A 26,646-nucleotide genomic window follows, 5' to 3' on the forward strand; every position below is an offset into this window, starting at 1 on the left:
TCATGCATTGCTGTACCTTGTCATTCCTCATACAACCACAGATCTCATCTTTGCACTAAAATAAAGACAAGAGTCAATTAATTGCTAATACCTAAACGCGTGGAAATGAAAAACAATGAATACATAAGAGCACTTACATTCTCTTTTAGTGTGGCGTTCATGAAACTAGTCATCCAGAAAGTGACATTGAGTTTTACTCCCACTACTACAAACAAAACCAGCAACAGAAATATGGCGTGTTATTAGCAACAAAGCATGGCAGGAGTTTCTTTTTTTTTTTTTTTTCATGATTATTTGCTGACATTTTCGAATAACACAATTCAGTGGTTGCATGTTTTTGGGTTGTCTAAATTGTGTTTCTGGCTGAATGGTGGACTGATGATTGACAAGTCTGCTTCATAGATATGTGGTTCTAAGTTTGAATCTTGGCTCCTGCCTACCTGAGTGGAAATTGCATATTTTCCATATGCTTGCGTAGGTGCACTCTGGCTACTTCCAGCATTCCACAAAAATCGAAGACTGAAAATTACCCCTAGTATCGCAAACCCATCTACTCACTTTGTTACATACTTTTTAGAAATAAATCCTCCATCTCATTTGTAAAGAAACTCTTAATGAGTTGTTCCCCTTTATGAAATTCAGACACCTTATATTAAAACATTGATGTTTTATTGAATCGCAAAGCTCGGTTTTATGAATATACTTTTTAAAGACTGAACTCCCCAAGTCTCTGTCCCAAGCAGCAATCGATGTGGTATTAAGTCAAACTGACCTGCCGGCTTAAGCGTGACTTCATTGATAGTGAGATCCACGGCTTTGCTGACGAGGATACCAGATTCGGACACGCTCTCTCTGACTTCTGCTGCAGCTGAGTGAAGGACACACCAGGGACCATTGTATGTAATCACTGCACATTTGGCTAAAAAGTCTTCAGAATCCAGCATTTCAGAACAACGATTAAAAATGGGAATAATTGTTATCCGTGCTGGGAAATGCGTCCAATGCTTGTAATTCACATTGAGCCTGGTGGATCTCATGAACCCCTATGTGTTAATCCAGTCGAGTGTTACCCCGACTGCATCGCGCTCATTGTTTGCCTCCCCTGACGTCTGCCAGAGAGATTAGCAGAGATAAGCGAGAAAGGAAGCTCACAGTCCAAGAGTGAGGCAGAGGATGAACGCCGACAGACATACTGTAAGCCGGGAAGAGATCGAGGATAAAAGGCATGATGTCAGGCAAAGGCACTAGGGCTGGATGCCAGACCACCGGGAAAAAAAACAAAGCTCCACAGCACCAACGACGTTCTTACTGTTAAAATACGGAGCGGTGAAAATGTACATGTCGTTGTCCAGGGCTCTTTTGTAGAAGCTGGATTCGTACGTCTCGGGGTTCTCCATCCAGTCCTCTCCGGCGCTTGAAAAAATGAATTTAAAAAATGAATTAACATAATATGTATTTAAGGTCAGATATTCTGTCAACATTACCATATTTTATTTAATTATTTTGGAATTTACATCGGAAAATAGATTCAACAGTGACAAACAAGATTAAATTAAGACATAAAAGGGAAAAAAAAAAGTCTACAATCCTAATCAAATGCCCGTGTTTTTATGGTTAAAAAAAAAAAAAAAACAAGAATGAAAGATGTATGGTACATCATTCATTCTTGTTTTTTTAATGTAATCATTTTGAAAGAGCTATTTCAATATTTTTAAACAATTAAGACAACACGGTTGCAAAATTGTGCACACCCCTCATTAATTGAGGCAGCTGAATTCAAATATAGCTAATACCTTTCAAACTTTCAACTCAAACGGAAGTTGGCACATCCGCCATCAATTAAAGTGTCCCGAATTGACACCAAATACATTTCAGAAGCACTAGTAAGCATCAACTGATAGTTGCTTTTGATTTCTAGCTGTAGCCTAAAGGTTCTGTGCCAACACTGACTGCAACCTGATTTTTTTCAGCTGGAACGTGGGCTTTAGATAAGGTGGAAGCAATCGTGAACCAGATGGTAAATAATGTAATATCGTAGTTAAGACACCAAAGTGTTAAAATAGATACAATGTGAGCAATGGTAAATACTACAGTAAATGTATTTTACGGGCATTTTACAACCTGCCCTACAGAACAACAATTTTGGAGCACGTAGATGTTCTTTGCCTGTCTGCTGACAGACAGAAAAAGCCTTCAAAGAATGGGGTCCACTTTATTTCCTCCCTTACCTTGAGTTTGACTGAACTCTAGAGCGAGAGTTCGTTTTTGAGCATATTTAATGAAAATATTAACGCTTGTCAACATGTCAAAAGAGGTCACATACTGGAAAGATGCATTATTGTATGAACTGTAGTTTGTCACAACCGGAGACAAATAAAAATAAAAATAAGAAGGAGGCATTTATGAATAATATTACATCCACTTGTGTAAAAATTAGGCCACTCATACATTTGTAAACATTAGGAAATGGAGGAAAACAAATGCTCGTGGCTGCCGCATGCATAGTTTGATCTATGTCCTGCACGGGCCTAATTCTTCATGTACAAGCACCACCTGAGAGGCCAAAAAGAGCGCCAACTAAAAATATCCCAGATCCTTTCAATTTTCCCAGCACATATTTGAGTGCCCAGATAATTGGCTGTATCTCTCAGGCTAGTTTGGCTGAGCCAGATATGTACGACGTTGATGGCGAGCAGGGGTACCTTCTCGGAAAGACTCTTGTGATTCCTCCATCTGTGGCTACAAACCTGGCCATCGTCCCATTCCTGAGAGGATGGAAAAACACGGTCAAGCTTCGAAGTGGATCATGCCGACCAATAGTGCATCTGTGACTCCCGGCTGGGGGAAAAGACACTCTTGAATTTCACAACCAGAGTCGCTTGTCAATGTAGAGGGGACCCTTGGAACTCGCAACTAAAAATGTGGTCCAGACGTCAAAACAGAATCCAAGACCTAACGGAAACTGGAATCAGCTCATCTCTCTTGTCTCCCATGAGTTTTACTCTTTTCCTTGACTCTTTTCTAGTATTTTGTAGAGGCTTTCCAATGAGAGTTAAGCAAAACAGCCACAAAAACGTACTGTATTATTCATTTTTCTCACACCTGCAGTGACTTATTGTAGACATTTATAAAATCAGAAACCAACAGTATCCAAATGTTTACTGTCACAGACATATATACAGTATTCATTAAGAACAGTTTGCAATGTAAGGAAAAGATCCTTGCCCACCTTGTGGGTGAAATTCAGGTATACAACCCAACGCGGGGAGCAACAGGTCACTTTAGCTGTTAATGTTGTATGGCTTTGGCTTTGTGAGCAGCACAGCATTTTGCCTTGAAGGTAAAATTTGGGGAATGCATCTTGGCTTGTCACCTTCATTATGAAGGGTAGAAAGAACAGCATATTACTTGTAGGACAAGTTTATGCAACTCCCACTCACGGAGTATATATCGCTGTAGGTCGTTGAAAGTGTGTGCCAGGAACGTGATTAATGATTACTTAGATCATGAGAAAATTAGCAATAACATGTACTCTCAATTGTTACAAATAATCTCTTTATAATCTCACAAAAAAGGGAAAATAAATACATTTGATACCTTGTGTTATTGTGGCACATTAAAAGATTGACATGTAACAACCAAAAAAGTGGCTTCAGTCATTCATTTATTTGTTTTACAAACGCTTAAAGATGCAGTTGTAACCGATTATTCTCTGCAGCATTTGAGACTAGTCCCAGGGGCTGGCTGCAATGTTTAGATCATCAGGAGGAATAGTGTTTTTTTTCTTTTGTCAATCACCAAACACAATTGGACATCATGCAAAAAAAGCAGATTTTCTCAAACATGGGATATTCTTGAGTTCAATTTGGCAAAGAGTTTTAAATATGGCTTGCTACATTTGAGTCGTTGTTGCGACGTTAGACTCTTTGTTGCCATCGTTGCAAATGCATATCACGACCTTAATTGAAGGTGCGGTCTGCACATTTTTAAAGTTCAATTTTATCATTACTTGGACCAACCTGTCATAGTCCTCCATTTTTATGTCTTCCTGAACTTGCCCTCCCACTCACAACAGAAGCCATTCAAGTTATGCCAAGCACAGTGACAGCCAAACAATGTCCACTCCAGGGTGTGATTCGCCTTTGTTTTCCAAACCCCAACAACTCATGCGCAAGAAGCCCTTCTATACTTAAAAAAAAAAAAAAGCTAGTTAGTTGATTGCAATCAATCTGTTAATCTGATACCTCTATAATTTTCTGGTAAATAATAAAAAAAATAGTTAGTGCTTATGCTGTCAGAAAGTACAATACTCTTGAAGGATCAGTCAAAATGGTCTGAAACGCAGGATGGTATGGGGGATTCAGCTTTGAAAACGGTGTTTGATTGAACATGCCACAGACATTTAAACCGAAATGGATAGCCTATTTTCATTCATCACTGTATCCTTCGAGTTAAATTATTAAGTAAACAGATGAATTACTTATTTATATTATTATCGGCTAGATCAATGGCTTGCAGATGTTCACAATTTGTAGGAGGGCTCGTTTCCCAACTGTGAATAATTGGTTTCACTCATCAAGGAAGCATGCTTACCATGCTTGTGTAGTAAGATGTGCCGCACGCAACAGGATCAAGGAACCTCAACTTGGTGGAAAAGAGACCCAATTGGAAACTGATATAGCATTTAAATTTGTGCGCACACTCTTAATTTACTGTCAGGGTTAGTGTTGGTGGTTGCATGGTATGGTATATGGAACATTTTTACATTTCTTTTGAAGGGATTCCTGGCGGCACTATTTGTGTCTTGCAGCAAAAAGAATTGTGTCCTTTGCAGGGTACACAACAAATATATCCAGGATCAAGACAAGTTTGAGTATGTAATATCCGGACAACAAAGAAGAGCATGACTGCCGTCGTTACATTTGTAGAATGCAGAAAAATCTGGACAAGTTCTACTCACACTTTTTGCTCTTTCCACAAGTCAACCAGCTCGGCTGTCAGGCCTGCATCCAAGATGAGTCGACTCACAAGGGATACATTGCCTGTGATTGGAGACAGATGCCGTCTACATATCATGCATGTCATGGCTACAGTAGCTAGCTAGGCTTGCAAACAAACTTGTGATGGCAAAATGAACGGAGGCAAAACGAGCAACAATGTCACTGACAGCTAAATGATTAGAACATTTCTTACTCTTTAAAGTTTTGACCAGGGATGTCCAAACTTGTTCCACTGAGGGCCATAATAGGGGCCAGAAAAATTAAGGAAAATGGGTGGGGGCACATATTACATTGTTTATGCAATATGCTGAAAAGTCAAATCATTCTAAACATATTTGAAGAAAAAAAAACATTTACGATTGGTCTTACTTTTACATTTGGAATAACTAGCATTCATATTTTTTTTTTCTCGTTTATATGTATTTATTTTTCGCTGGACCAATTTTTGCATGGACTTGAAAGCAAAATTTCTAAACCACAGCACTACTGGAGCAAAGAGGTTTGGCTGAGAGGACCAACAACAGTGCCGTAGTGTTCATTAACATAATGCTAAACCATAACAAAAAACTCCATAAAAGGGCTGAGACATAGGATTTATGTTGTTTTAAATTTCTTTTCAGTGCAATTTGCACACAGTGCAGAAACACATCTAGCCAGACAATGTAAGATATGCATGGATTATTTTTATTCTAGGAAAAAATACCTTCTTGTGACTAAACTTCAACGACAGTTGTTGTGAAAGTTTTCTTCAATTGTTTCTGCATTATTGTCTTTAACTTACGCACACTTATAAAAACATTTAAAAAACAAATTGGTTGGTTTGTGAGACTGAATGTGATTTAAGTGATCTGAGTTATGAGTGTGGTCGAGGATTGAATTAAACTTGTACCTCAAGGCACCGTGAAAATAACATATTGGTCAACATTCCATTTTTCAGTTATTTTTCAACATTCTAAACTTGTTTTTAACGTTCTTGTTCTTGATGAAATTGCAAATGGCCTGTGGGCATACTTTGGACACCCCTGGTTTGTACTCCAAACTTTTTCATAAGCAGCGTGACCGAGCGTGACCTTGGCTCCAAATGGATCGGGGATAGCTGCCTCCATTAGCAGGGGGATAATGGCAGTAAGCTATACCGGCCGTTGAGATCCATTAGATGACGACCAATCAAAGCCGATGAGTCACCGTGTGGAATGACAACACGGGGCTTCTAGGAAGCTCAGTCGATCGGGCCTGATGTCAGCCTGCTCAGACCTGACTCATCAAATGAGCTGCTCTGCCCTTCAGACGCTGAGCACAGAGGTGAACATCGCACAACTTCAAACACCAAAATAGACGACGATGCATGCGAACACACACTCTCATCTCACGTTTAAAAAAAAGTGCACGCAGTGTACATTGATGTAGGCTGAAACACCATCAGTGTGAGTACTTCAAAAGAAAACCAAAACACTGAGAGAGATGCATGACTCACATGCATCTGGAGTGTTCCTATCAATGTACTGGTTGAAATCGAGGAGAAACTGGGTGTTGTTGAGCGACAACGTCAGCTCTTTGCAGTACTCCCTGAAGAAACAGCAACCGTCAGTTTCACTCTCGGCACCACGTTTGCTCGGCATGCGCAACGTTACGTTCAGAGTCGGAGGAAAGTTGGCAGGGGGCGGGGCTTACACAACTCACCGTGGGGCGATGAAGGTGTGACCGAAGTTGTCGAAGTTCTCCAGCTGGAGGGTTTCCATCACTTTGGGAAACACACACAAACGCACACATGCACGTGTGGTCAGAAACCAGCAACGAATGTTGAACTTCATCTCTCCATTCACCTTGTCACCTCTCACCTTGTTCACCCAGTCATTTCTTTTTAGTTTCCTTATCATTGGAAAAGTCAGGATGTCTTCTATTGAGTTCGCTAAGACTTAGTAGGGTAGCTGGGATGAGTCATAAGATATCGACCAGAAGCAAATGCCCACTACAGTAAGACACAAATGAATAGGCTGGTGTCTCACGAGGATGCGATAAAGCACCCCACCACACAAGCAATAAGTCAAGGGAGAGGAGCCAGTGACAGCTTTTTTCACTTGAACAATTAAAAATATTAAAGTGGCAACTAAAGACATCGCTTGCACCGTCAATGAAAATTTCATGAAGGGTTTGGGTGATGCAGAATGAACAAACACACATTCCAATCAATCATTTTCTCGGGGGAAAAAAAAAAGAAAACCCATCCATTAGTTTGACCGTTTATCCTCACTAGGGTCACAAGCACGCTGGTGCTTATCCCGCAGCTGTCTTCAGTCGGCAGGGTCCACCCTGAACCAGTTGCCAGCGAGGGCAAACAGAGACAAACAAATAATCACACCAAATCACACCTATGGATAATTTAGAGGGCTCAATAAACCTCCCATGCATGGTTTTGGAATGTGGGAGGAAACTGGAGTACCTGGAGATTAACTCACAGGCATGGAGAGAACATAGAAACTGCACACACAAAGGCCAAAGCCTGGAGTAAATCCGCGACCTCTGTACTGTGAGGCAGACGTGCTAACCACTTAGCCACAGGGCCACCCTGATTGAAAATCGTTTATAAAAAAAAAAAAAAAAGAGAGAGAGAGAAGGTTGTATTGTGTGATTCTGAGACTATTTGGAGGGATTTATTACTGCATCACAAAAATGCACATAAATGACAACTACACACGAATAGACATGCACAGGCACTTACACACATACGCGGCCACATAACATATTGATATGCTACAGATATGAGGTGCTGGATAAAGCGAGTGAGGTGAAGAGTGGTGGCTCATAAGAAATGAAATACTTGCCTATTTGCCCTGTGACCCCCATGAAGATGAAAGAGGAGAGGAGAAAGAAAGTCAGAAGTAAGAAATGTAATTGGAAAATATTCTCCTATAAACTACAATATCAGAGCATGTATCGAAACAACATAGTCATAAACATAAAAAAAAAAAAAAAATCCCTCAAGTTGAGGACGGGTGTTCAAAATCTCATAAATGACAAGACAGGCGTCACTGGCTGTCATTCACGACCATTCTTAGGCTTTTTAGCGTGTACTCAGCTGGCGTGGTGGCGCTGTCTGCAAAAGTCATCACAGAACACCCCACTTTGAACATTGTCATGGAAATCTGCAACGGGATGAAACGGCATCCTTCGCATAAAAAGATGACAGGCAGATTTATGGGCTACCTCCACCATACTGTATATAGCACTCTTGGGGGGGCAATTTTTCCTTATGTATCAGTCATTTGTCATTTGTATCAGTCAGTTGGCGGTGGTTCAGCTCTGCTGTCAAACTTAGAGGACATACAGTATTATAGAAAATGGACATTTTAATAGCTTGTATAGAAATAGTTGGATCTCTGGAGCACCTGCCCTTCAGTGGTGGCTGGTCAAAAGACAGCAGTGTCGAGAACCTTTACTTGATTATAAAAATCACACAAATATATTGAAATTAATGTTCAAAATATCTACTAATTGAGAAAAATAAAAACAATACATTTAGTTAGTGGTCAGTTAGGTTTTGTTCCATTCTCATCTACTGTATTATTATTATTATTCTACTGTGTTTTATAATTATATATACTAAGTCATCATATATAAGTCATTTGTCAAAGTACAGTTTATTGACAGTTAAAATATTAATGAGTTCATAATTGTTGTTCATAAATTAGCAAAGACTTTAAAAGTCACGTATAAAATGATACAAGTGAGACATCTTTGATGTTTGTAAACGGTAGAGTTAATACAACTACTATTGTATTAACAAGGAACTTTCATATCAGTAATGATGAAAAGTTTGCGTTCCACCGAAATATGTCAAAAAACGACACAATTAACAGATGATGCTTTAACAAAATTCCACTTCAGCAAGGGGGTGCCTGTTACCTGCTATAAAGTCAATAACTTCCTGTTCTTTTTCTTATTTTCACGTGTTTTCCTTGGCTGCCTCATACTGGCTAAAATCAGAACAACTAAAACCAAACCACTATTGTTCAGAGTGACAGTGACACAATAAAGTCCCCGTGCTTTTGAGAACGTTATAACTTTCTTTCTCTTCAGAGTTCCACGTGTATTAATGTCTTTGATGAAAGCCTGCTAACTATGATATCAACGTTTTTAAGCACACAAGTAATATCAGTCTTTTGGCCACTGGGTGGTGCACCAACACAGGAAATTGAACACATGCCTTGATTCTTAGTGGAGACAGTCTTTGCATATGTGCTGCTACACTGTCATATTATTGCTGCGGTAAGCCAGTTCCACATTGCAAATATTGAATGTTACTTTATTTTTGACACTAACTTTTAATTGGAAATTATCTAAAATTTTTGACATCCTCAGTTTTTTTTGGGTGTCTTTCTCCTTTGTAAACATTGCGAAACTGCTTGCGTCTGCAACAAATGTCCATGTAGGAAACAGTGGTGCAAGCATGGTTCTGGGGAGTTTTGTGGCAGATATTTTTAGTTGACCTATTTTTAATATCAACCAGCCCGGCTTGGTCAGGCTTTTTTTCACAGGCCTTAATGTATCGTTTTGTGACATATTTCGGTGGAACGCAAATTTTTCATCATTATTGATATGAAAGTTCCTTGTTAAGACAATGGATAGAACCAAATGGTGCACAGCATTCTATTGCTCTGAGATAGCCAACATCATCGTCCTAGCTTGGGCTCCATGCACTAAGCATGCAGCATTTAGGTCATTCATTTTAAAAAAAAGTCTCCTTTGAGATGGCTACACACCAAATTTTAAGAGCCCATGGCTGAGCAACTCCTTTAACGGCCCCGTAAACGACGACAAGCTCTTTACGGTGGTGAGGGAGTGACACAAGGGCCGAGGCACTCCGTCAAAATCTCATCTATCGGGATAACTATGCCATTAGCCAAACGGCTTTGTAGAGACGCTTCAAAGTGATGAAAATGCACTGGAGACAGATGTGTTTTTGTGCTGAACCCACTGTTTTTTTGCCGCTAATAATACCCTGCGAGGCATCCTTAAGCTGTAAATAATCATCAACAGAGCACTCAATGTAATTATCACGCAAACGTGTAGAGGATAAAAGCATACAAGAAACACAGGGAACATTACATTACAAAAAAAGTACAGAAGAGTACTTGCCCCAAGATGATGCTGTAAATGTCCAGGAGAGAAGATACACAGAGAATTTTAGTAGGAGAGAATTTTAGTAGGAAATTGTAAACAAAGAATTCACAGCTCAATCAAAGTAGATTTTATGTTCAAGCCAAAAGTAAGACACATGTGTAGCCTTTTTAGCCTTTCCAAATAATTGCCTACCATCCAACTTATGTTTTCTGAAAAGAATCAACATGCCACACAGTGGATTTTTTTTTTATCTATGTATAACTTAATGATAAAAATGTTTGTCAAAATGTAGATGGCAGTACCCACTGTGAGTTTTTTTTTTAGCTTCACAAGCTTTTTTGTAGAAATGTGTAATTAAAAGAATCCCTAAAATAAGTCCATGTATTTTGATGTGCTAAAAGACATAGCGACATCAGGACACAAGCAAATGAGTCAGTCTCAATTCAATTTCAACTGGTCAAATATGAACAAAAAGTTAAGAAGTTGTATGAATTGTGTGTGTGCGTATCTATCTATCTATCTATCTATCTATCTATCTATCTATCTATCTATCTATCTATCTATCTATCTATCTATCTATCTATCTATCTATCTATCTATCTATCTATCTATCTATCTATCTATCTATCTATCTATACAGTATATAAATGGGTGCTTTTACACTTCATGTTGTTTGATGAATCTCTTAAAAAATGGCATATTTACAGCATTGAGTTGCTAATTCATATTGTAAGGTGAATGAAAACCAAAAAAGGTATATGTTCAATAAGAAACTCATTGCATGGTACCCTTTTGAACTATGATACCATCTTAAATTGAATCATAATCCCACAGAATCAAATTGAAATTAAGTTTTATCTTTACAATATACTATTCTATCACACCCCATATGAAGTCAATTTTACTTCTATGACCCTTGATGCTGCACATATTGAAGATACTTGTCGCAAAGCTACAAACTTTGTCAAACTCATTGTTTCTCAAATGGTGGAGTGGGCAAAATGATTTGTTTTTGCCCTAAGTTTAATTGTGATAAAATAAAAATTGACATCTTTTTTAAGCCACTTTGATGCACTTGGGTTTTTGGCCCGATCATTCGGCCATTCGATGTGGCCGAAAAATGCTGATTGAACATCAGGTTTCTAGTTAAAATAGCAGCATTTTTTTTTTTGTTCCCAATCTCTACTTTAAACAGATTCTCCTGGCCTCTGATTTCAAAACTACATAAATGTGTGACAAACACACTTAAAATATACTTGACTTTCTAGGGAAGCACAGAGATGCCATCAGATTTTTTAAAACATATTTTGCTCCAAGGGCCCATTTTGGGCACCATTCATATGATCATGTTAGCATATAATCCTATTCTTGTTGCATACAGTATTTTTTTTTATTTCAACTGGTTATGCTGGATGGAAAAAATGAGCGCAGAGAGGCAAAAGTGATAGAAGCCTAAAATTAGGTCATAACAAAAGAAGGAAGACAAAATGTTTAGGGAGGATCAAAAGAACTTCAGCACTCTGGCTGGGTCACCGACAAGGGTTTCTTGTGTTTGACTATGCATGGGAGCGCATGGGCGCAGACCAGAGGGTTACACTACAAAAGAAAAAGCACGGCAGGGATGCGGTGTACAAGGAACGCCTGCAGTTCTAGCTGGAAAGCAACAGCGGCGACCCGATGAGAATTTGTCAGGGAGTTGCTTGCGAAGGGCCAATAAAAGAAAATAAAAAGGCTGTTTACTTAATGATGGATGGTGTTGCACTCACACATTGCTTGCTTGATGTCATCGCCCAGTTTGGCTTGAATGAAGTGCTCACTGTATTTTGGCAACACTAGAGCAAGGCTGCACGGGAAAGACATGCAACAACTTGTTGTTTCGTTTGGTTAGGAAGATGCATGCTGTTGATGTGATATGAAAAAATACAATATATAACCACACATGGGTGTTTCTATCCCATTTCGGGGTGCTCAAAAATCCCTTAATTGAATATTCACAACTCTAAAATGATAGGATTTGATTTCTTTAATGTCTATTTTAACAACATCTGTTTTAAAAACAGCCTGTCTTAAACAGGGACATAATTAACATTTCTTACCTTCTACTACCCAGTGCCTTACCAACATTCTACAGTAGAACTCCTCTACAACGAAATCATATTTACTGCCAGAAATTTTTCACAACATGGGACTTTTCACAATAGCAAATCCGTGTCTTGAAGGTAAACATAAAAAACATGTTGTGCAATACAATCTGACTGAAGTTAAAAACAAAACCATCCAACATAAAAAAAAAACAAAAAAACAAAAACAAATTGCCGAATCTACAATAAGCATTCATTTTGATACTTACATCAATGTCCTACATGTCTTTCAATTTGCTTCATCCATCTTTCATCTTTACTACTTTTGTAGTGTTAAAACTTGGATTAAGATTGACGTGTCCGTGAATTCCGACAGTCAAATCACGTTATTTTGGCAACCACGCCCCTCTGCGAGGAATCCGGGCGGAAGAGATTTTGGCCAATGTGTATCTTCCAGAATTTCTTTTTGAGCGGACAACATGGCGGTCCAACTATTGCTTAAGGAAGTTTGTCGGTACAAACACCTTGATGATTCGTCTGAAAAGGAATACCGTTATCTAAATACGGTAAACAACTCCAGGTGAGCGCCACGTTGTGGATGGATGAGGAGTCTGTTTAAAAACACTAGGAATAATTTAAATTGTTTGAATCTCCTAGGATTCTCTACCACTGTTATAGAGTGGTTTTGTTTGTATTCCGTAGAGTCCAAAGTATGGGAGAATATCGTCTGACTGCAGGGGGAAAGCCGCATCAAGTCTAAACCAAGCTAGACTTTTGCTGCAGGCTTGTTCGCCATCGTAAATTTCAGCGCAATGCAAATGCAGAAAAAAAGATTGTGTATTACGCAACAAGGTTTTTTTTTTTCATTGTATTTGTATGAGAAAGTAAGAAAGAGGGAAAGGCTTTTTTTCCCAATGGGGGATTTTTTTTTTTTTTTTTTTTTTTTGCACATGCAGATTTCGTTGTAGAGGAGTTCTACTGTATTAACATTTCCAGAGCTCATCGTTGCCAAATGTATGTAGGGTACAGTGTATTTTGTTAGGTAGGCTTAGCGGACACTTTTTTTTTTTTTTTTTTTAGCCAAGAAAAGTTTCAGGGCAAAGGCACTGTACTTCTTTGTTTTATTTGGAAAAGGAGAAGCTTGCTTTAACACGTCAGTGTTAAAGCCAAGGTGCTAATGACATGCAAATCAAAAAGTATCAGCCTTCCCTTTCATAAATTTGGGAATTATAAATGTAAAAAACAGTTACATTAGTCTTACCGGACCAGGAGCTCAGCACCCTCAAAAAGCAGACCCTAGAATCCCCTCTTGACAACAACCTTGTTTTTTATTTTTCTTGTTAATTTTTAAAGCCTGGTAAGACTAAAGATGCATTTGTTTAAACTGTCTCTCTAAAATTAGTAAATTAGTAAATTAGTTTTACTGCATCCACAAACTGAAGCAATTTCCCATTGAAATAATTCTCAAGATTATCAGGGTATGTGCTTAAATGTTGCATGAAAGAAAAATAGATTATTGTGAACCATTCACATGACTCACCTGTAATCAGTGCCATTGACTGGTGCCCAAGTGTATGTTCTTACTCCTCTATCAATGTATCTCTGCAAGAAGATACAAAAACCAAACTGTAATTTAGCTGAATAAAACCGAAAGCCTTTATTTGTAACCAAAACTCAAAATCCCTGACCTCATCCTGGGTTTTCACCAGGGTCTGAATAGTGCGTTCACCCGTTTCGCCATCGATCATCATTCTTCTGATCTGCAGGGTGACAGGTGCACCATTTCACTCACTAATTGGTACCAGAGGAACCAGATCGCAATCCAGTTCTGCTTTTGACACAACATCATTGCAGCCAACAGTACCTCCACTTTAATGTCATTCTCCAACTCAGCATCCAGGAAGTCCAGAGTAACTGGCTCCTGGAATTTAGGATTCTTCAAGAAAATATTAAAAGAAAAAAGACCTTGAATGACAGTGAGCTCAGTTGTGTAGTGGCATTTTATTGTAATATTGAATTAAAAAAAATACTAAAATTATTACTTTATTTATCTATATTTTTTCATGTATTAACCTGTAGTCAATATCTGAATACAATCCATCTGTCTGGACTTAAGTTCATTTTTGGATTTTTATTTTATTTGGACAATGAAAAAAATGCATAATATCTATCTACAATGGCAGCAAATATTGAAAACACGCACACACACTCACGGAACCAGATCTCTTTACATTCAAAGACACCCTCCTTTAAAAGTGAATAAAAATCAGAAACATAGTGTAATGCAATCGGAACTCATATTGCCAAATTGGATGGATCATCTGAAATGTACATGACAGCAGAATATCTGGTGGTGTAGTATAATGTAAATATTAATTTGGGCAGCATGACCTGCAGTATACATCCAGATTTAATAAAGACAGGGAACAATAGCATGCTCTATTATGTTGTGTTTAGGTTTGGGTGAGAACCAATGATTACACTAAATGAAACATCTAAAACAGTATACAAAATCAACTGAGTCATTTTTTATTCAAACTAACACTGGGGCCTTTCTACAGGGCGTCCCAAATGCCAGTATGTATTTGATTTTTTTTTTTTTTCTATTTCATATTAGGTCTGATTTGAACTCACGTAAGAACATCAGTTTTCAAGAGAATTGCAAATTGGCATGAAGCTTTTCTGCGACCAACTTGAATTCAGTGCTAGTTTAAATAGTTGATGGTGATAAAGCTTTACCTGTACTGTCCTAACTTTGAGCATCAGGATCCATTTGAAAGTTTCAAACAACATTAAGTTGCTACGGTTAAATGTTTATCACTTTCTGAAGGATCTGACGAATCAAGCTTGCTGATGTTGAGTTCCATTCCTCAGCATTCCTGACTGACATTCCCCAACTTTGCACGGATGCCTGCTCTAAAGGTTCTACGTTTTCATTCTCCTTTACGCCGCATGGTTTTACAAAAATAGATCCTTTTTCGAGAACCTTGCTATGGACACTGGAGCAGTGTGATGGCGGTAAAGTTATTCCAACTGGGTATGAACCATAGAAGGGACAAATTAACTTCTTTATAAGTGACAATTTTGCATTGCCGCTGTTTATTGGTTAGCTTTTTGATAAGAAAAAAACGAAAGGCCTAAGGTGTGAAATACTGATTGTCTGACATGAATGACACCCGAAATAAAATGGAACAAAGAAATTTTGCGGTGACTTTTGGGCACGTTGTAACGTGCCATGTTTAAAATAAAACATGTGTGTGGTTTTATGGCGGTATAAAGTAAAATGTGAGCAGGATGACGGTGCTATTCTAGAGCCCGTAGGTGCCAGATGACACAGTGCCAATGGGATGAAGGACTATTATTGTCCTCAAAAAGTATTAAACAGTACACTTACATCACATTAAACGCACAGTTAAGGAGTGTGTAAAATATTCAATGACACATTGAAATTGCATGAGCTCCTTACATTTGGCGGTAAGTAAAAGAAAAAAGTGCAATGAAAGATGACGCATCTCAGCATGAAAATGAGACAAGGGGAAAAAGAGAATAAATGATCAAGGGCAAGCAATGATGCATGAGACAGAATAAGACATCAAACATATTGAAGGAATACAGGAAAGGATCTGAAAAGACTAAAATGGTTTGAGAGGAATTCAAAGAGAGCTAAGAGACTAATCTTTTTTGCAGTAACTCAATATATTGGAAACAGAAGATATATTTTACACATTGGAGGGACTTACTTTACCCTAACTGTCTAAAAACAACACCATCCATGAAGAATAAGGCTAATGCTAACTATGATATGCTAAAATGTAAACCACTATAACTTATGTACAAGGCGACTAAACCGAATGACTACTTCTACGTTCACAACCTTATAAAATCTCACCTCATGAAATGTGACAGCATACTTATTATAGAGCCTTAGATTCCTGTTATGGATCCTTTTCTGGGAAAATCATGATAAAGTGTTTTATAAAATGCCTTTCAATCATGCGTAGCGGTTATTGGGATTGTCAAAATACTATAAGAGTGGCATAAAGAGTGATTTTGTAGAAAGTCTGGTAAAACCTTTATAGAATTGTTCAATTTTATTCCTCTGCTAGAAGCCAAGAAAAAATATTTTATCCATCCATCCATGCATCCATCCATCTTCTAGAGCAGCGTTTCCTTCCATGGGTGGCAGGCTCGCTGGTGCTTATTCCAGCTGGCTTTTTAACTGGAATAACCAATTCCCCATATGACTGTCTTAAATCTTCAAATTTTAAAATCTTCAACCAAAATATGTAAATATAAACAGAAATGTTATCTTTAAGCATTTATTAAAAGTTAAAGCTAACCTAATTACTACATGTTGCTTCTACGCCACAGAACATAAACACATCGTAAGCTTCGGCTAAATCAAAACTAATAGGAAGTTAGTTAAATGCCTGATACGTTCAGAGTATGTTTTGGACACACACATGTACTGCAGTGCGTAATATGTGATAACATCTACCTTCGGCTGGAGATTGGGGTGCAGCAAGACATAGCCGTTTGGATCAATGGCGAAGTAGTATCCATTTGGACCTATCTGATGAAATGAACAAGGCAAAATAAATACATATATATTAGGCTTTTGTGCAATAAAAAAAAAATGCTGTTTGACTCACTGTGAAACGTGGCGTGAGTTTCTTGATGTCATTCAGTGACACGTCAATGCCCATCACGCCAAGAATGAGCTGATTTTGATGCTGAGTGATAGAAAAACAGAAAGCACATCAATGAACCTCTTCTTTTGACTCCTCGACTGTATGTCTGTGATCATGTGTCAACTTCAGCGCACCTCGCCGTTCCTGTCGTCTTTGGTTTTGGTCTTATTGAAGACAGGAAGGGTTCCCGTAATAACCAGGCCAAGTTCCTGAGGAAGACACAAACACTAAACAGATGATATTACTGTAAATGTTTGTTAAACATGCACGCCAAGTTGGTCGTTGCGCAAGTAGACTCACTGGTCTGTACATGACACAATGGCCCACGTTGACCCAGATGTATCTGTATTTATGTTGGAGGACTATGCGTGTGACGTAAGCACGTTTTGAAGACCGCCTTGCAACCAAGACAATTCAACCCCATTGTTGTGTCATGTTGATCAATATGTCAGTCAAAGTTTAATTAACTGATTTATACAGATTATTTTTTGGTTTTATTAGATTGATAGATTTGCATACATTTTTACATTATGGTATGAAAATGCAATTAGGGGCATTGTGGCATTGTGGTTAAATGAAGAATGTCTCCAACGATGCTTATTTGACCCTCAAGCCATATGTGCGCCCAAGCTAATGCAACACCGCCCCGAACATGGTATACTGGATCTGCGCTGGCACCAAATTGAGGTTTAGCCACTTTTTTTTTTTTTTTTTTGACATCGGGAGCATGAAAGCCAGACCTCAATTAGGGCACTCAAATTCTAAAGCACAATAATGATGTCACACCAGTGCATCGAGGTACACGTTGGTCCACTGCACTTGTTTAGCCTGCTTGTCAGCTAGAACCATGGGTCTGCCCAGGACATCCAGGTACTCCTAAATTGGAAAAAAAAAAAGTCATGACTGAAAGTGGATAATATATTATCACTTATTAAATAAACTACCTGTGTGTTGATTCTTATGGCTCCAATGGAAGGAATCTCATAGAAGTAACCTGATGTAGATAAACCAGAAAGTGGATAACATGATGGCATTTTGCAGACGATATTGTTGTGCGTGCTGTTGCACCTTTGTTGGAACAAGCCATCCACTGAATAGGTCCTTTATCATAGTTGTGCTGTCCCACGGAGAAGGTGAAGATCCTCACCTATAACATGCTGTTTTATGACTCAAAGACTTCACTGGGTTCAAAATTGACATGAAAGGGCTGTTTGTTAAGATGATGTTTGCAAGAAAGATCTCCCTCAGTCAAAACTCTGAAATGATTTGATGTGGTTTGTGTGTCGACTTTGACCCTTTCTCTCCATACGCATAAGATGAATCAATAAGATATAAGATTGTATTAGACTGTATTAAGCAGAACTCATATAAACTCAATTTAAATAGTAAGAATTGTGCTTTGAAGTTATGTTATGTCTCAACCTACACGGAACCATGTTACAAAAACGTTTTTAGACATCTAGAGAAAGAAAAACAAAAACAAATCAAGCTACCTGACTTAGCTCAAATAACAATCAAGCTAATTGCTCTTGTCAGCTCTGCAATTTTAATTCATATTAAACATTTTGCTTTTTAAACAAAAATGCCCTTCGATTCTGCAGTGACCCCTGAAGCCTGCATGACTGCAAGTAATTATATGTGATCCTGTGAGTGACTAACTTTTTTGTCAGCGTTGTATTTCTCCAGTATGGCTCGTGCTCGCTCTTCGCCTCCATCAGTAAATAACATGATGATCTTATTACAGTTTGCTCTGCTTATATTTGTCTGTTCGAACACAAAAACATGAATGTTGTTAGACATTGGTCAACGTTGTGTTCAGTCACAACTTCTTTTTTTGTCTTTTTATGTGATATAATTAATACAATTTTGAGTGAATTGTAAGTCAAACGGCAATACTGAAAGCACATGCAGCAGTAGCAAATAACAGATCAATCCAGCAGATGGCAGCAGACATCAATACAAGACTCGCCGCTTCTTTCATGCTTAACACAATATACTGCATTATTTGATTTGACCTAATAAACTAAACTGGGCCAAACCAAACATATATGTATCTCACGTAATATTAAATAAAAAAAAAAAAAAACTAGTAGAAATGCCTGAATAATGACGTTGTATTATGAAAATAGTAATATATTCTGTAAAAAATGCATATTATATGGATAAATATATTTTTTTACAAAATAAATAATAATAAAAATAAAATAAGATTGCGTTCTTCACGATTGAATTAATTATTCACCACTAAATAAGTCAAAATCATACTATACCAAAGCATTAAATGTGAATATTTTATACTGAATTTATTTGCATAAAGAATAAATAAATAAATAAATAAAGAAAAATAAAACATTGAAAAAAAGGCAACATTTTACCGCAGCAAGCTGCTCAAATGCAAATTCAAATCCCTTGGTGTAGTTGGTAATGCCTTTGGCCGTGATGTTCTGCACGGCATCCTTCAGCAGCTTCTTGTTCCTCACGTTGGCTTGAACCAGATGATCGAAGCACGCCGTCTTTTTCACCATAGTGTTGAACTAGCAAACAAACGCCAGAGCTTAATAAATGACACTGCACAGACTCCAAAGACACTGCAGTAATTACAGAAACACTAGGTCCTTTGTGCCAGTTTGGCTCGGTGCAATTTAGAATATATTATCATATGTGCAACATATGTGCAAATGAAAAACAGTGTGAGATGCACAAACACACACATGAACACGCACCTCACTCCCACCTGGCCTTGGTTGTTAAGAGCCAGTGGAAATACAGACACATTCATCAAGCCCCGCTAATTGCTTCACATCCTTGGAGCGCCATGACTCGGTACCCATGGCAACAAGATCGGAGCTACAGTATATAAGAGCAATGTTATGCAGCGAGGCGTCTTGTTTTTGTTTTGTTTTCTGGAAAATAAAAAGGTGAAGAAACCTCATTTCCACTCACACAGCTCAAGGTCCTTGACACAGGTCCTTCGTAAGTGGGGTCCCTCTGGTAGCGAGGTGTAGCTTGAAAGTCGGCAAAATAATGTGCAATGAATAAGAAATGTGTTATTAATTTATTTTTATTTTTTTGCATTGAAAGTTCAATGGTAAATTCAATTCAGTATTTCTTCTACTTGCCGTTAGAGGGCGCTCGGATCGCAATGCAGTAAATTTACTTGTCAAGAAGAATTGGACAAGATCTAGTCACACAAGATTAGAAGGCCACGAAATTTCTCATCCCTGGAGAGCATAAGTTAATTTTTCTGCCTGTTACTGCTCTGACAGGAAAGTGGCAGAAATCGTGTTGAGATGAAAAATAAACTTTATCAAACCAAATGAATGTATAGACAAGAATGCGTGGATCTAGACATGATGGCTTTTACTTTGAAGTTATTACGAGAAGTATTTCGCAACAAAGGCTAACTTCATACCTGTTGTGGCAGGAGACCCATATGAAAGTTGGAAGTGGAAATATCTTATTTAGTCTTCTGAGTCTATATTTGTTTTTCACCAAGCTAAATAAATAAATACATATACAGTATATATATAATATATATATATATATATATATATATATATATATATATATATATATATATATATATATATTTATACAAATGTATAAAACCTATATATAACCTGTCTCTGTCTGCAGCCCTACAGCCCTACTAAAATTAGCCTGGCTCTTCATTTATATTTACTTTTGCATATCTGATCATTAGTTTTGTTGCAGTTTGTTCAGTAAAATGAAAACATTTTGAAAGCTACAAAATTTATCAGGCATTAGTTTATTTACTAATTTTGCAAAAATCTTGTCTCATCTCTTGGACTCAATCTCATGAGATATCTTAGCTTGTGAAATTTGTGTCTCGTCCCATCCTTACTTTTTAATGTATAATTTTCTTCTCTTGAATTCGTCTTTACTAGTGCTCGCAAGAGATTTTTTTTTAAGAGTGATTATTAATTAATCACTCATGAGATGTAATTATTTATCTAATTACCATTTTTTTCAGACAATAAACTACACTGGGTTATAAGCACTAACGAAAATTTAACAGACAATCTAGTTTTGTCATGTGTAGGCTGCACTGGACTATAAATTGCAGGTTGTACCATCACATGTTTATGCAGAAAGATGGTAACAGAGTTGAATTTTTGCTCATATTTCAAACTGCCTGGTTACAGCAACAATATGCCTTGAACACAGACTGAACATGCCAACATGTTTAAAAATAAGATTAGCGCCATCACACTTTCAACATAGATTGAATATACCTGCACGTTTAGAAATGAGTGCAATGCCAACATATTTTCAAAAGAACACCATCACACTGGTTATTAAAATACCAACACAACAATAACCTGCCTGCTCTTATGATGATTATCAGGTTGACCATCGTCACAACCACGCTTTTAGAAGCAACTTCAATACTTGCAATACCTCTTTGTTTAGCAATAAAATTATATAAAAAAAGAACAGCTACTAATGTATTATATTCGTGCTGAGCTTTTTTGACCACCCACCATTGGTTATTAAATCATTATTAGCCTTTTGGACAGCAACCACTCAGGTAACGAAACAAAAACAAGTAGTCATCATTAAGTAACTGAATGAGAAGGTGTTTCAAAACCTTTGGCTCGCACTGTATCCATCCATCCATTTTCTGGAGCCGCTTATCCTCACAAGGTGTAAACATAATTTAAATTCTTTAAAATGACAGCTATTCTCATAACCTTCCATTTTTTTTCAAACCTAGATACCTTTATCATTTTAATGTATTTTAGGGTTAGGGTTAGGGTTCACACGGGCATTTTGTTTAAGTTGTTTTAAATCATTTGTCCTTGGACAAATTTCCGCCCTGAACACACAATTCTTGTGAACCCCTTCAAGACAGCTGGATCCTGGCAGCTTGAAAGATAGCAGATGCGGCTAGCATCCACTGCATTCAAATGTCAACCCTCCTCTCATATCATATGGGTGTCTGTATTAGTCTGCAAACAATCATCAACAAACCGGGACGCACAATGATGTGTATGTACGTGTGCGTGTGCATGTAGGTGTGTGTGAGTGTTCTAAATGACCCATCTTGATGCGGTGCCTTCTTTGACAATGACAGACAAACACACCTCTATTTGACTGAAAGGCTATGATCACAATGGCTGGAAAAAATACACCAAATCAAGAAGACAGCAAATATGTACACAAATACACCAGAGGTGCGCATAATGGCCTATGTCACATCATCTGCTAAAAAGAAGAGAAGGAGTGGGAAAGGGTGTGTGAATAGGGGATGTGAGGAAACTGGGAGGGTGTGTCATCGTGTGCAGAAAGAAATGAATTTGTCATGGGATATGTCACATTTACAGTACACAGATGGCGATTCTGAAGTCAGGAGTGCGGGGAGGGGTGGTGTGTGTTATATTTAACGTAAATGCAAGCACCAGACACTACATCAGTAGCATTTCAAACTCGAAACAGACCACAGCTCCAAAAGACCAAATGTCATATATTGGATTTATATGTTAAATACAATTGAATTGCACTAAACATTGTAATATTGCGGATTAACAGAATATGGATGGATGGATGGATGGACACACAGTAGGACATTGATGGTGGAGATACTGTATATACCATATTTGTATCATCAATTGATACAGTATGTCGGACATGTCCCATTGTAACTCGTTCCAAGTCAGCCCTTAGAACATTCGTTTCTCAATCAAGTTTTGGCACTTAAGAAATGTTTACGGTGCAGAAAAGATCTGTTATCAGTTCAGACCAGGTTTTGTCAAATCACATGGAACAAATGTTTGCATTTACTCCTTCCTACGCAAGAAAAATGTCTTTATTCGGCAAATGCAATTCGGGTGCGCCTGCCCAGTAGATCAGCTTCTACATCTATTTGAGTGAGCAATTGCGTTTTACGCTTTGGGACGTTTTAAGCCGCACAGACCTTTAGTAAGTCAGTCTCCAAGAAAGCAGACAAAATAAAAAGTAGGAGAAATGAGGAAAAAAAGCACAAATGAAGAATGGGAAAGAGTAGCCAACAAGCGTTCGACTGACCTACAACAGCTGTTAAGGGAGTGTATGAGTGTGCGCGTGTGCGTGTCTTTCTTGACCAAATGCCAACTTGGTCCCTTGGCTGCTTTTAATGAGGGAGGATTCATTGCTAACATTAGAGATTAATGATGGCATGTCAAGTCCCGACACCTCCTGGTAGCATGCACCAGTGTTAGAGATTTTTGAGCACGCGATCAGATGAAAAGACAGATGAAAAAGGTGACACCGAGAATAAATGATGTCTGATGAGCGTGACCTCAGTTAAATTGTTGTTTTGTAAAGGTTTCTTAAGCAGTGTGGAACTAAGTGAATTGTGCGGGTGATGACTGGATAAGCGTTATTCAACTACACACTTAACCCTAACCCAAAGCATATTACTAAAAGCATAAATATATAAAGATACACTAATACCATTAAAACAAACAGACAGAAATAATCATTATATACATTATGTCCTAACTAGCATTGTGCTAGTTAGCATTATGCTAGTGGGGGGTAATTTTAAGGCAGAGCTGTTTTAAGTACACAACATGTACATTTTTATTTTTTAATTTTAATTTGGCAGTAAACTTAACTGGGAGGGAAGTTAAACATTGAATAATTTTTGAAAGTCTTGTTCCCTGTGCCATCTTGCTGCAGCAAATTGAACCACAAATTATGAAAAATTGTATTTCAAGGCACCACCGTTCGTGGGGAGTTCAACTTTTTTGAAAACTATGTTAAATAGCTTCTCACTAAAGGAAACAGAATGAAATACAATTTAAATAGAGTCAATATGCTTAGGCTTCATACCGCACACCAAGCATTTCAAGCATCCATGTCTCTCGTGTGTTTGATTGTATCAGACACATTCTTGGAAACACAAAGGGCAACATAATGGACGGTTAAACCCTTCATAGAATCTACGTCCACTGAGAAGCACAACACATTGTTTTCAGAATAACAAAGCCTCCCCCCCCGGGGAGTGCAAAGCTTGAATCTACAGGCCCCGTCGCAGCAAACACCTCAGGAGTACACCATTATTGACGCGCCACTCAGCCTCATGATTGGCTCTTTGGACGCGTAATCACAAGCCTGGAAGGTTTCGAGGAATGAAAGTGCAGCAAGACGTGGGAGTTATTGGTCGGTGGGAAAAGAACAAGCGAAGGGAGGGAAAGCAAAAGATGAAAAAGGGAAAGTTGCAGTATTGTACGTTAAAAGGTGCGCACATGCATTGGTCACCGATGCAAAGAGATGAATAGGGGAATGTAATGGGGATGACAAATGAATTGCTCCAGATTGAGGTTTAATCGCGCTAGTAGAAGGCCAGGGTGGCAGGGAAGGTTGGCTAGATGACACAACACTTTTGCATGCAGTATATAAAAAACAAGTGGTGGCGAGGAGAGTGCAAAGTTTCATCCAGTGCAACAAATAGAGCAGCAGGCATTTCATTAAAGGCCTGCTGAAGGTGGCCAGACGTGGCAGAAATCCATACTTCATTATATGTCATCCATCTCTGGGAACCGCTTGCGTGTGTGAGACAAAGCAATTGTGGTGCGGAGTGACTACAGCTTGTGTGTGCTTAAGCCTTAAGAAGCTTTAACAAAGACTTGAGAAAAACATCAGTATCCTCACAAATCTTATAAAAATATGACCTATCATAAATATCTGTTCTTCTCTAAATGGGTCTATTTTCCTAAACTACAATAGCTAAACCAGTTATATTTTCAGTAGCATAGCATACTTGCTGAAAACAGTAAAAGATGACATTTTGTTATAATCTTTAGACGGCCAACAATTGTGACAATTGAGAGGCAAATAATAAATTACAATTTGAAAGCTGGTAAGATCCATGTGGAAACACGTCAGGGTCCCAGAACTAAATACGAATTAGATGTTAGGTTTTGTTGTTCCTTTACTATTGCCCCAAAACCTTTGGAACAATCGTATGAAAAGCTTGCCATTTTGAATTAAATGAAAAAACAAAAACAAAACCTTAAATGTAAAACACGAATACCATGTACTGACTATTTTAAAAGTGTTCAACCAAAATTGTCTGAAGAAACACAAATGAAAGGGGCGATATTGTCGAATGATCTAAATGGAACAAAAAAACATTGCCATCTTTTAGACTAATATACACATTAGTTATTACAATTTGAAAGTGAGAATATTCTCCCAAAAACAAATACAATACAAATATATAACATATTCATATTCCCTCTCACTTAAAGTAAGTTAAACTTGTGCCACTTTGTTGCATTATATTATGGTGATTTTAATGAGTGGTGATTGAATCAGTTGTTTAAATCTTTTCAGTTTGAGTTAGAGTTTGCAATGGACAAATAAACCAATACAAATCAAATTCTTAACAAGATCCAAATTGGGAACTAAACTGCTTTCAAAACGGAATATTCCCTTTAAATTCCACAGTTTGAATTCAACACAGCCAAAACTGACTCAAAATGTTCCCAAGAAGAATGAATCAGAACTCACATAAACCACGTTGACGTAGTCGTCATCCGACAACGTCTCCAGCATCTCGCTGACGGATGTTCGTATCAGTTTGAGGGTCAAGCCAGAAACGCTGCCACTCCTGTGAAAAACGTAACAAAAACGTCAGTCTTGCTGCACCTGCGTTTGTCAGAAAAAAGACAACGGGAGACTCGAAAGGAAGCCCGGGCGGACATGTAGTTGAGAAATGAAATATAGCAAGGTAAATCATTGGTGGGCAGATGCACGACGATAGCGTAACTCACGCGTCCACCAGGATGAGCATGTCTTTCGGTGAGGCGGCTCCTTGTATATACCTGCAGAAACACATAGGCAATAAGCACAGCGGAACCTTCAATTTACGAGATCTATTTATTCCATGCCTATAACTTAAATCACATGTACTGTATCTGTAATCATCTTTCCACTGTGTACCAATTAATGTTATGAAATACAAACTTGTAACATATTTTTGACATTGCAAACGATGTTTTCACTTCACTTTGAATTTATTTGTATTTATTTTGCCATTCTAACCACACTTTCTCTCCTTTCATTTATTTAAATGCCCTTGGCTGGTATTGAAGCCTTTATAAGCATCTTCTTCTTCAGTATTGTATGCATCATTCATAGAAATACTACACTCATATTGCTTGACCAATGTGGCACCATTGTGGAACACTATTCGTTTTAAAACTACGTTTGAAAGAGAAAAAAATGAAAACAGGAAGTACAGTATTTCAGCTCAGCCTACATTTTGCTGAGTATTACTCAATGTCAAAGTCCAGCTTTTTACGCTTACTGAACTTTGGGCGTTTTTGATGAAATCAATATTTGATGGTAAAATACGAATTTATTTACTGCAAACACTTAGAAAGTTAGGAAGAGTTATTTTGTAGTATATTTTGTCTATCTATTGCGCTTGCTGTCAAAATGTATGTTTCAATATGCTTATTTGTTGTGTTCAGTATATTAATTGTGTTTAAACACATTCAAAACAGTTAAGTGTCAGAAATGTTATACAAAGATGCCTAGCGAACATTAGAATCGAGTTTTTTTGTATTTCGTGAATTTCACTTGTGCTAGAGTGATCAAGAACGTAATGAGCGAATAAGCATATTTATAAATTATTTATGCAGTTCAACTATGCAAGTGGACCCAAATACTACTATTGCTTGAATTCATTCTTTTTTAGTTGTTATTATTTTTTTAACCTTGTAACTACCCTATTCCAGC

The 26,646-nt window shown here is 37.8% G+C and overlaps 1 protein-coding gene across 1 annotated transcript in view; it reads right to left on the minus strand.

Moving 5' to 3' along the window:
• Positions 1-26,646, minus strand: part of cacna2d1 (calcium voltage-gated channel auxiliary subunit alpha2delta 1) — an 84,488-nt gene that overhangs the window by 13,809 nt on the left and 44,033 nt on the right. Inside the window, exons 9-31 of the mRNA XM_088416343.1 lie at positions 25,677-25,727; positions 25,414-25,513; positions 19,269-19,427; positions 18,553-18,657; positions 17,962-18,040; positions 17,838-17,887; positions 17,680-17,769; positions 17,028-17,102; positions 16,855-16,935; positions 16,701-16,775; positions 16,092-16,151; positions 14,067-14,123; positions 13,891-13,962; positions 13,743-13,804; positions 11,888-11,964; positions 6,681-6,741; positions 6,475-6,566; positions 4,961-5,042; positions 2,703-2,765; positions 1,310-1,413; positions 773-868; positions 138-205; positions 17-55 (exon numbers count right to left, since the gene is read on the minus strand). Of these exons, the coding sequence (XP_088272469.1) occupies positions 17-55; positions 138-205; positions 773-868; positions 1,310-1,413; positions 2,703-2,765; positions 4,961-5,042; positions 6,475-6,566; positions 6,681-6,741; positions 11,888-11,964; positions 13,743-13,804; positions 13,891-13,962; positions 14,067-14,123; positions 16,092-16,151; positions 16,701-16,775; positions 16,855-16,935; positions 17,028-17,102; positions 17,680-17,769; positions 17,838-17,887; positions 17,962-18,040; positions 18,553-18,657; positions 19,269-19,427; positions 25,414-25,513; positions 25,677-25,727 (1,798 nt within the window). The remainder of the gene's footprint in view (positions 1-16; positions 56-137; positions 206-772; positions 869-1,309; positions 1,414-2,702; positions 2,766-4,960; positions 5,043-6,474; positions 6,567-6,680; positions 6,742-11,887; positions 11,965-13,742; positions 13,805-13,890; positions 13,963-14,066; positions 14,124-16,091; positions 16,152-16,700; positions 16,776-16,854; positions 16,936-17,027; positions 17,103-17,679; positions 17,770-17,837; positions 17,888-17,961; positions 18,041-18,552; positions 18,658-19,268; positions 19,428-25,413; positions 25,514-25,676; positions 25,728-26,646) is intronic.

Source organism: Hippichthys cyanospilos, chromosome 6 (assembly GCF_059441005.1).
Source record: "Hippichthys cyanospilos isolate Australia breed blue-spotted pipefish chromosome 6, RoL_Hcya_1.0, whole genome shotgun sequence".
Taxonomy (NCBI): domain Eukaryota; kingdom Metazoa; phylum Chordata; class Actinopteri; order Syngnathiformes; family Syngnathidae; genus Hippichthys; species Hippichthys cyanospilos.